Genomic DNA, 11,880 nt, shown 5'->3' on the forward strand with positions numbered 1-11,880 from the left:
GACCCTCTTTTAAAGCAGCATAAAGTGTTTTGTGCTGAATGGGAAAACGATTCTGGTCGCTCTGTGTAATGAGGACAAAGGTTCGCCTTTCTTTGGAAGTAGTTCTTTCTGAAAAAAGAAATAGGAAGGATGATATTCTTTGGCTATTTTCGTTTTAAGCATCTAGGACGCCCTTCTGCTTTTCTGCTCTCGTTCAAAATTGAAAATGGCATTTTTCTTTTGCCAGCTGCATCTCACTGCATTCTAAAAATAATAAGTCTAAAAAAAATGTAAACTAAATAGTTATTAAATGGCACTGTTATGTGAAATAGGATTTCCTAGGAATAAACATGTAGTAAGTGTGTCTTGCCTTGTACGGTTCACCTGATCCTGGCATACCCTGTTGTGTCTTGTGCAGTGTCGGACCCTGTCGCTAAGTCTGATGACGGGGTGTTTGACATCATAACGGAGGAGGAAGTGAACGGGATCTACGACAGCGATACCATGTCTCAGACCACTGGGGGTTCCCAGGAGGGGGAACCGGATCCACGGTCTCTGGGAGCATTAAACATGTGAGTAAAACATCATCACATGTCATGCACATCTACTTTCACACTCCTCAGTGCTACTTAAAGATGACTGAAATACAAGCCTGTGGTAATCGCAAAGTGTCGGTTCGCATCACCCAGGTTGTCTTTAATGCAGTGGTCTTTACACACGTCCATTTGTTAAAAATTAGAACATTTGCTTTGATTATATATTCTGTAGGGCAGCTTTGTGCACAAGCCTGGAAAAGACGTGAGCAATTTCCTGTCGTGGAATACACAAGGAAAGTGAGAGAAAAAGTAAAATGTTCTGGCAAGTCGTGTGTTGTCCTGGAAAATTATTTCAATATTCTCCTATTTTCCTTTACATTAAAGTAAAGTACAGTAAAGAGGTACAGTAGATGAAAGACATGGTTGAATGATGGAGACACCCCAGAGAGATCTGTGGGAGATATAATGACGGTGAATGCATGGAGGTTTGACTGTAATTGGTTTAGATTCTGAAATAATCAGAGTTACTGTTTTTAATTTGAGTCAAGGGGAGGCTCATCAGGGGCCTAGTTTTGATTTGAGCTTTGTTAGGGACATTTGTAATAGTCATTTTACACTAATTTGCACGCAAATAGGCCTACTGTTTTGAGCTACAGATCACATTACTGTATCTTGATGACTGTTTCTTTAATACTGCTGAACTGATGGTGCATTTGGCCTACATGTGCACTTGCTGCATACATATTGATAGCATTGGGTCCAAAAAACAAACTTACCTAATAGGGGTGTAACAGTACACAAAAATCACGGTTCGGTACCTCGGTTTTGAAGTTCATTTTCGGTACAGTAAGGGGGTGTTATAGATTTATTCTAATAATTAAGAAAAGAGAAGTCGAGAATGCCAAGGTTCATCTTTGCAAGTCTAAGCTGGTTACTTTTATTCCAAATAGTTTACGAGTTTGCAATGTCGGGCTTAAAGAGAAAAGGAAAATCCACCAAGAGCAAAGATTATTATGAAAACAGAGCATTATAAACAGTGTGGGTGTGACATGCATATGCAAATACTGCATTAGCCAATTATCAGTGAGTAGGCTAGTTCTGAGGGTCAACAGCTGAAGTAAACATTACAGAGATCAGAGATTAACTGGGAGGAAGGGACCCCTGGTGAGGTCTCCTGCCATGAAGTCAAAGAGAAGGCCTGGGGATAGTGGGGTCAGGGCAATAAACAGAGCACAATGCTCACTTTATAAGACAGGCTCAAGACAATGTCTTGAGTAGAGAATACACTAATTTGAATTTATCTATTACAGGGGGGAAATGCAAAGTATAAAATTGCTTATCGTTTATTCTATAATTATGAACTTTTGTGAAGTCACTTCTCCTGTGCCTCTCCCCCTCGCTCTCCCTCTTGTGTTGCAAGCTGCCAACTCATTGTTCAGTAGACATGTTTAATCTCACCCTCTTAACAGCTAATCTTTATCCCCTCTTGTGTGATCTAGTATTAATTAAACCTATCTTCGATGGTAAAATAGCATTTGTGTGACTCCCCTGACAAGCTTGCATATTCTATTACTGTAACCAAGAGTGAAGGCTGTAAAGACAGGCTTTCTCATTCAGATCTCTTCTTAGAAGAATAGAGCTTCTGTCTGTTTAGCAAACCGAAAAGGCTAAGGTCAATCGGCCAGCGCTTCTCTCTGCATCTTCTGTTACAAACTGCTGATAAGCTGAGTTAAATTTCTTCACAATGGGTTTAACATTACTGTTGCTCTTGTTTAAATATATACTACAACTTTTATCACTCCTAATCCCTGCATGGTGACAACTGTTCTCTGTGAGCTCCCATTAAAGCAATACATCACGATATTTGGACCTTTACAAACATGTCTGGTGCTAATTCTCCAATTAGATTTACTAAAAGTAAGCTGAATCATCCAAACAGTCTACTCAGAAAGATAATACATTGACATTTATTACCTTTTAAAACTCTTGCCCCCGGGACGCAGCATTCAGTCGAAGTGCGCATGCGCAACGTTGTGCTTAAACAACACAGTAGTAGCTAACTATTCCGGCGTCTATGGATATCATGCGTTTTTTTAGCTAAATTATATCATGGTGGAGGTGAGAAAACCGAAGCAAAACATCACAGAGGAAGCCAGAAAAAGAAAAAGACAATCTGATAACTTTACGACAGTACGACAGTGCACTTACTCGCAGAGCCTGTGGGGGCGCAGTTCTGAGCAAACCGGAGAAAACGCTATGTATTGCTTTAAACAAGACGTATTCACATATGTTAGTGCGCACCATTGATGCGCACCAAAAGCGAAAGTGATACATTGTTTCATTTCTCAGCTACTGCGGTTCGCTTTCACACAGCACTTTCTTTACTCTGGTCCAAATGCAGCACCACAAGTCACAGTGCCCAGTGCTGTCATTGGTCAATATCTTTCTGGGGGCGGGTGCAAGAGCCTCATGAAAAACTCCCGGGAAGAACGAATTTATAATGTGCACAAGGTAGTTGCGTCAGTCCGAGGTCGCACGCTTTCACACCATAACTGGTGAAGAATATGGTTGAAGCCGCTCTGAGACCACCTCTTCTGGAGGGTCTTGGTGCGGCTGTTTTGGTGCGCACCTGAGTGCGATTGCTGTGTTCACACAGGTCTAAACGAAGCACTCTCGGGCCCAAAGCTCGTTTGGTGCGCACTAACTAGTGTCTGTGTGAATACACCCTTAGACTGGCATTATGGTTGGTATCTCTCATTTTATTGATTGGTGAATTGAAATAACGCGTGCAACTGGTAATTGATGATTAATCACTAATTGCCACAACAAATAGTTTGCCCCCAAGATTGGCTTAGAGATTGGCAGTGTTGTGTTCAGAATATAGCATACTAGCTTATCAGAGTTAACTAGCTGCATCAGTTTTGGACAAATTTGTGCAGAGGCATTCACTAACCATTCTGGTACTTCAGATTGATTCTGTTGTCTTCGACAATCATTCATGTTTTGAGTGCAAGGAGAGGAGGGGCTGTTCACAGACGGGGCCGTTGTGTGTGTGAGAGAATTTCGAGAGAGATCCTGAGCGAATCAACACGCTGTGCGCAGCTAATTAAATACGATGCTACCCATTTTAAATGGAAAAATTGTACGAGGCAGGGACTTAACTAATTTTTGTTTCAACATATTCCCTATTGCTTGAGAACTTCAATCTTATTTGCTGCTAAATCCAAATTCCCTCTGTCGTTGTCGATTAACCGTTGATGGGGGAGTAACTTTATGAGTTCTTCCCAGAAAATGGGGCACCAATCAGGAGACTGCATTTTAACTGCTGTTCCGCCCCCAGTCCCTGATTGGTTCCCGTAGATGATGAAGGGAATTACAGCAGGAGTCCGCTAGTAGAATGAAGCAACGAGCGGTAACATTAACATTAGAAGAATAAACAGCCATAAGTGCAGTTATTGCAGAAATAGACTCAATAACAACAATATAAGAACAAGAGTATGCTCTAGCAGAGTTTCTCAGTGGAAAATACATTTTCGCCATTCTTCTGACTGGATTTGGCAAAAGTTTGATCTGTTTTGTTACGCTGATTGGCTGAAGGAGTTCGTCTGTCAAGGCGAGTACTCCTGCCCACTCAAATTGTTCTAGGTGGCTGGAAGTCCAGACTATCGTGAAAACCTTTTGTTGTGATGAGTCTGGCTTCCAGGCTAGGAAAGAGTCAGGTTTCGTAAGAGGCTCCTGTTTCACGATGTTGTGAATTATATAATATTAAAACTAGAAAAGGTGCTCAGAGAGCACAGGGCTCCGCCCATTAATGCATTTTGTTGGTAATCGAGTTGAAATGGTTAAACTCACTCCTCAGTATAAATATAGCACACTTGCACCATTGAAGAGTAAGCTTTGTGGTGGTGTAACTGATAGTGGTTTTTATTAGAGGTGGTTATATATGAACACAACTGAACACACTTGTATACTTGTGTAATTTTTTCAATCAGCCATTACAGACAATGACAGAAGACAGAATTTACAAAACTATATACAGGAATTAAGTCCAGTGTTCATTCGTTTTGGTGGGAACAATTCGTGTTTGTATGGCTTTGATATGGATATGTCCATAGTGTTCATGTATAAAACTATGCCTATGAGGGTCATACAAATTTGAATGATCAAAATATAGTTTCTTCAGCTTTTTGGAATTCAGCAAGCTGTTTTGTATGACCCGGTGTAGATTTGGCTGCCCTATCAGTCCATCTTTGTGCTTGGCCTGTCCAGACAGTGGCGCTGTGCTGGTAATTATGGGGTAGATTCAACAACTCGCGCATAGAACCAACAGACACCGACATGGTCTGAGTGGTCTGTTTCCTAGTAGGCTTTAATTCAGGCGTCATCCGTGCATTTCGCTGTTGCTGTTTAATAAGGAACAGCCCCTTAGTCTTGTTCACTTTTGCCCATGTTCAAATAAAGACTTGAATTCTATTGTACCCTCTCATCCTGTCCTCTACAGCTTTGTGACTTACCTTTTGGGGGCCGACACAAAGGTCCATGAAAATTCCCACCAAAGTCTGGCTTTGCCTCATTCGAAGAGTCACAGTCAAAATATCCGACTGTTCTTGCATTATGATTTCAGAATACCTCTGGATTGACATATACATTCTTAAAGCACTTCATGGTCAGATATAGTAGAGACAAAGGTGGTTTGTGGTGAATTACAATATCTTTGTTTTGTATTCCATCTGGCAGAGGCACAGGAGACTTGACCCCTGATGACCCAGAAGAGAACGTGCCCACTGTGCAGGATGCAGAGATTAACCTTCTACAATCGGGGGAAGTCACGTGAGTCTTCAACCTTGCCTTTGTGGGGGAAGGGGTAGGACACCTTATGCACTACTAGCATGGCACCAACCTGGGTGACGCTCGCCTGTCATAAGGCGTGAAAACAATCAACACATGGTAACGTTATAGTGGAGAGATAATGTGCTAGTAGGAATTAGGTGGCCATGATATAGACTAATGGTCCGAAGGCGAGTGCAGTACATGTTCCTCTCTATACTGTTGTTCCCAATGTAGTAGATTATACTACCATGAATATGTGTGACATTGTGACATCTGACCGTGTTTGCAGGCTGGTTGTCCCTCTCAGCATCAATGACATTTCTCAGTTCGGCGACGGTTCAAGGGAGCTCTTCATCAAATCCAGCTGCTACAGCATCATTGCCATCGCCGTAGGGGACCGTGGCCCTACCATCAGCTGGGTGTTCTCGTCCGAACCCAAGAGCATCTCTTTCAGCGTGGTGTACCGGGAGGCTGCCAACACACCTGTGGAGCAGTCTAAGGTAGGCTCACCGTAGGCCGGCCTGTGGATGAATTGACCAGCACAGTGTACTTGCATAGAACTGAGGTTTCTGTTCCTGTGCTGCGGTTTGATTAATTAGATCTTAGTCGATCTATATTCAACCAGTTATGGGGCCCTTGTCTTAAATGAGAGAATAGGGCCCCCTTTTCAGGGATAGAACTGCTCTGTTCAACTTTCAACCGCAGGAGGGTGTACCAAGTTCAAGTTCAAGGCTTTTATTGTCATGTGTATTATAAAATACAATGAAATGCACTGTGCCCAGCACTCTCAGACATCTACCAACAGGTGCAGGTAGGTTTCAGTAACAAACATTAAGTGTGACTTGATCCAGGGCATAGAGAATACTAAAAGTGTCCAGAGTTTTGCAAAGTATGAGTTTTAACAATCCCCTTCCTGCGGTCCCAGGTGCTGATCTCTCTGACGCGCTGTAACTCCCATAAGGAGACCATTCAAGGCCAGCTGAAAGTCAGGAACCCCGGACTCTACAGCTTCATCTTTGACAACTCCTTCTCCCGGTACATCTCTCAAAACCCAGCTATCCTTAAACTGTCTTAAAGAGGAGGTGTGGGGGGGGGGGGGGGGCTTTTGATACAGTAAATGAAAAAACGATAATAATTCGAGGCTTCAGATTATCTGTGCCCTCGGGCTTAAAAATGACAGCTCTTGGAAGACCTGTGCTCTTATGGCCAGACACTGTATTTGTTGTTGTACCGTATACCTCAATCTGACTTTTTACTCTATCATTCCTCACAGGTTCATCTCAAAGAAAGTGTTCTACCACTTGACAATCGAGAAGCCAATAATCTATGATGGAAGTGATTTTCCATGAACCTGCTTGACAGATGGAAATGTGTCCGTTTTCTATCATACAGTATATGATATAATGCCATACCTTCAATTAGTTTCGGGGCACCCCAAGTATGTGTGACTACAAAATGTTGAGTGCCCCAAAAGTACCCCACCACCGTGACACGCAATGAGTGCGATGTGAAATGACTACGATGAGAGACAGTGAAGAGAGTGTATTGCAGCGAGCCGAGCATTACATCAAATCTACACTTTCATGGACTCTAAATCAGAAGACGTACTGTAGATGTATGAATGTTATTTTACATAATTTACCCAAATAAGAAGACATCAAGTTATTTTCAACAATGCTTTTTTTAAATCAAGTTGACACTTTCGTCATTACATCGAGTTGAAAGGGGGCGCTGCTCTGTCGGCGAACTAGGACAGTCAGAGTTTGTTTGATTGTTTGTTTAACACTTTCTTGGACCCTAAATCAGAAAGATGTATGATTGCCATTTTGTACTATAGCCTACTGTACCAAAATAAGAGGAAAGACAACAAGTTCAACAATGCTTTATTTAGCGCCTACATTTTCACGAGCTCCTTTTCATGAACAACTTTTGCTTACGCTGAATTAAGCTTTTTCACCAATGTAGGCCTGGCCCTCCAAAATACCAAAATATGCATAGGGCTTGACAATTTATCTACATCTTTTCAACAAACAACAACAACAATAGCCTTCCAAAGTAAATATAGCCTCATCAACAATATAGCCACCAAAATATGCATAGCGCTATTATTTAGACTACGCTTTTTCAACAATATAGGCCAAAATAAGAAGAAATACATCAAGTAGTAGTAGTAATTAATGTCAACTGCAGGTATAGTGTTGTTTTAATGAGTTTCTGAAGCTTTTAAGTTTTAGATTTAATTTATCCTCCTCACAAGGATCCAGATGTGTTTGAATATTGTGTGCTGTTGGCAGTTTTTGAGTAGTTAAGTAGCCTACTCATTTAATCTTTTCTCTATCATTACAGCACTATTATACATCTAGACAGATGGTTAAAGCCTTCACTGAGGCATTAAATGTGTTTTTGCTTTACTTTTTCAGTGCCCATATGGTCCTATTAATTTTCAAAGTATCTCTTAAATCCCCTCGAAAAACATCAGATTAAGTCCTTGTAAATTATCCATCGCTGCAAACCACTGTGCAAACCCCCGCCCCCCGCCTGTCAACAAGCATCACATACCAACGAGTTTGTAAGCAATACAGGCATGGAGAGAATGGTGGCACACAAGATGTAGTGACCAAGAATGTAATGTTACAGACACATCTAAATTAAGTATGTGTTTTTGGACAGGCCAGTCACTACAATGGGTATAGCTGACGAGATGTTATAGAACATTTTGGACCCCATGGATGCCAAAAAGGTAATGCAAAACTGCCAATGTGTCTAATTACTCACTGTAGGCTTTGACAAACAATCTGGCGTGATGTATAATACTGTAGTTGAGGAAGGCAATTCCCCCCCCCCCCCCCCCCCCACACACACACGCAAAAAGGAATTCACGTTTAATAATTTCCATCTCTATTGTCAAGGAAAATTTTCATTAGGGTCTTTTACTTGCCGTGAAAAGCAAAATGGTTTTGATGCATATGACAATGGGTATTCCACGTATTCCATATTTCATTATATTATTGGAACTGCAGCTTGACTTATAAGTCTGTCAGCTAATATGACCTATTAAAATGACAATAGAGGTCAACAGTGAGTTGACAGTTCCGGCAGTGAAAATCCCATCATATTCTGAATCGAGGATTTTGATTATTAGCCATAAAGTCATAACGATCCAAAGAAGACATACATGTACCACCAGCTCTCAGATTGTGAAATGGTGGTATAAGCCACAAGTATATATGCTATCTATATTGTTTTAAGAAAAACATGTTTTATTTGCGATGCCATGGAGAAGTACTACACTACCCACAATCCTAAAGTGTAACAGCGATGTCTCTGATTGGTTGAGCTATTACCGTGGCACTTGGTAGTTTGAAAACTGCTGCTACTCCTACAATTTTCACTGTACTTTAACATATTATACTGTACACAAAAAATTTCTGATTTTCATGTTTTCACTCACATTCAAATTTAAAACAATCTAAACAATGCCATTCATAGTTTTATCTATAGTTAATTTTCATTTATTCATCACAAAATTATGTTCCCCATTCACACAAATGGTAGAATGTTCAGTGCTCTACTCTAACAGCCAAGGGCATATTTTGGATTTGAGCTTTGGTGGGGACACTAAATGCGAGCGAGCAGATTTTTTTGGGCACTATATAAAATAAAAAAGCATACATTTGAGCTACAGTCAAATTTGATGATCCTGATGGCTGGTTCTTTAACCTCCTGAACTGATGATCTCATTATCAAATTGATAACAACTGATATTTTTTTTATTTTTTTTTTACCTAAACATTACGTCTGGTTTGTTTACTAACGTTATGCAATTCAGTGGGCAAGTGAGCCTCCTGATGGCTCAAATCTTGCCGCCTTTGCAACAGTAGGCAAGTTGCTGCCGTTAATACGGGTTTGTCCCGTATTGAAAAATAAAATGCACCTTCAATACTGGATCAATATGTGAATGCACTGTGCCCAGCACTCTCAGACATCTACCAACAGGTGCAGGTAGGTTTCAGTAACAAACATTAAGTGTGACTTGATCCAGGGCATAGAGAATACAAAAAGTGTCCAGAGTTTTGCAAAGTATGAGTTTTAACAATCCCCTTCCTGCGGTCCCAGGTGCTGATCTCTCTGACGCGCTGTAACTCCCATAAGGAGACCATTCAAGGCCAGCTGAAAGTCAGGAACTGTAGTCTTGACGGAGGCTCTGAGCTTTGTAGCCGTGCAGCCAAATACAAACAGTAACTACAGCCAACCTCTCACGCGTTAGCAAGAAACGGCAAGCCAATCGCATTAGCGATATTGGGCTAGGGAGGTGTGACTAGTAGAGGAGGAGATCTGTACCAAATTATTGCTGGGGACAATTCAGTAGTCTCTGAATATTAATGGGGACATGTCCCCAGCGTCCCCCCTAAATTCTATGCCCATGCTAACAGCAGTCACATTCACATTCAGAGACATTTTCTAACTTGTCACAGTTCTAACAGTTTTTAAGCTACAGTACACTGACATACCGTATTCACAATATTCATCTGGTTCTCAGGAATTACTACGGTGTGAATATGCTTCTTGAGATAGAACTGTTTGAAGCCGGCCATGCTTTCCTCATGCCTGCCTTCTAGTGCTGGTGTGCAATGGTAATGGTGACCCCTGATTGGTCTAAATCTCATGCTACAGTACGTACGGACACACATGGACACACGTGTAGGCTATAGAAGTAGCGGCGCCGCTTAAAAAACACTAATAATGAAGTTTGGAAGTCATTGGAACAGTATCATTCACAAAGGTTTATAGTTCCTTAACTCTTTAAACAGGTTAATAAATTGCACAGTCTTTTACCTTAGCTTTTTTTTGTTTTTGTTTTGTTTTTCAAAAAATTGCTCAGAATCAAATGTTTTATGGTCACGATTCATCTGGCCAGTTGGCTGGCTTGGTTCCAGGCTTAAAACTATTTATAGAAGGATTTTCTGAAACGTTGAAATTCACTTCTGAAACCGGAGCCATTCAAAAAGTGGGTGGTCACTGTTGAGCTCTATTAGCTCAATTTTACTTGCTGACTAAAGTGCCAATCACCTCTCATCAGATCTCTCTTAATGTTGGTTTGATTGATTGATTGTTTTGTGAATGTGTAGGGACACTTATACTTTTTATGCATGAGCTACTGTATACTTTTCTGTAAGAATTTGTAGAACTGTTGGATTCTGTAAAGGTGCATAGCTGTTAAAACATGGAATTCTGGTTACATTTTGGTGTAGGAACAAGTCTTTTTTAAAGATTTAATAACACTACCTTGACATTTTTTAATAGTTGACAATAAATACTATTTAGTTGACATTCATTACTACATGACTAATAACTAACACAACATTGTAGTTACTTAGAAACTGCTATAGCATGTAATGGTACTACACTTATTACGCCTATTTATACAAGTGTAAAAAGGTGTGTGTGTGTGTGTGGCGGCGGGGGGTGCCCTTATACCACATCCTCTTATACCCTGAGAGTGCTCACATCCCCACACCCTGTTCCACTTGTGTACTGTAGTAACGTGTGCCACTAAACCATAATACTTACAGGATTCAACTACAATATTGTTACCATACTGTAGGTATTACTATGTAGTTGGATAGTAATTAATGTCAACTGAAGGTGTAGTGTTTTAATTAGTTTCTGAAGCTTTTAAGTTTTAGATTTAATTTATCCTCCTCACAAGGATCCAGATGTGTTTGAATATTGTGTGCGGTTGGCAGTTTTTTAGTAGTTAAGTAGCCTACTCATTATTTTTTTTGTATCGCAGCAATAAGGAAAGATCTTAGTCACTTTCATGTTTCTCTGTAATTAAACTTTCATGTTTCTCTGTAATGAAACAAGGGCTCAACTGCATGTTGCTTATGTTTATTTTATTTTATTTAGCACATATTAAAAACAGTGCTTGGGGGGGAATGACGAAGGGCTTGTACGAAGCTCCACCCCCGTCACATTATACAGAACTGTTAATATTTCTAAAAAATAATATCATTTAGCACTTTTGTACTCAAAGTGGCCTAACATTATGCAATCTCTATACAACTTTTCATATTTTCTCTAGACTTGCATTTTCAGATTGATTAAAAATGTATCACTGAAATGTATTTTAAACAAAATCTGTCAAGATGTTTGTAAAAGAGATTATTTGACAGATCTGTCTTTTTGATAAACACTTGTTTACCTGTAAAATATACTACTGTACAGTTGAACTAAAATAAACATGAAAAAATGATGTTGATGTTGGCGCCCCTCAGCTATTCCTTCTGGCCTCCACCACTGGGCTGTCCTCCCCCTCTTCCTGGGAGAAGAACAGGTCTGTCCAGGTACAGTAGGGTTCTCCACTCTATATGACATTGGCTCTTTTGCATTTTTAGTCGGTTAGTGGTGTATTTTCAAATTGGAACAAGTAAAAATTATTGTAGCCCATAACAGAGATGAGTAGGTTAGATGTACTACAAATAGCCTAAATCCACTTAGTGTGCTATTTTGTGTTTTGGTTTGATATTTGTTT

The 11,880-nt window shown here is 40.3% G+C and overlaps 1 protein-coding gene across 1 annotated transcript in view; it reads left to right on the top strand.

The window, feature by feature from the left end:
- The window catches only part of fyco1a (FYVE and coiled-coil domain autophagy adaptor 1a), a 39,280-nt gene extending 27,736 nt beyond the window's left edge, over window positions 1-11,544 (top strand). The window contains exons 13-17 of the mRNA XM_084462070.1: window positions 398-551; window positions 5,253-5,345; window positions 5,635-5,845; window positions 6,271-6,380; window positions 6,619-11,544. Of these exons, the coding sequence (XP_084318196.1) occupies window positions 398-551; window positions 5,253-5,345; window positions 5,635-5,845; window positions 6,271-6,380; window positions 6,619-6,694 (644 nt within the window). The 3' untranslated portion in view covers window positions 6,695-11,544. The remainder of the gene's footprint in view (window positions 1-397; window positions 552-5,252; window positions 5,346-5,634; window positions 5,846-6,270; window positions 6,381-6,618) is intronic.
- Window positions 11,545-11,880: the final 336 nt, after the last annotated feature.

This window comes from Borostomias antarcticus (assembly GCF_949987555.1).
Source record: "Borostomias antarcticus genome assembly, chromosome: 3".
NCBI classification, from domain to species: domain Eukaryota; kingdom Metazoa; phylum Chordata; class Actinopteri; order Stomiiformes; family Stomiidae; genus Borostomias; species Borostomias antarcticus.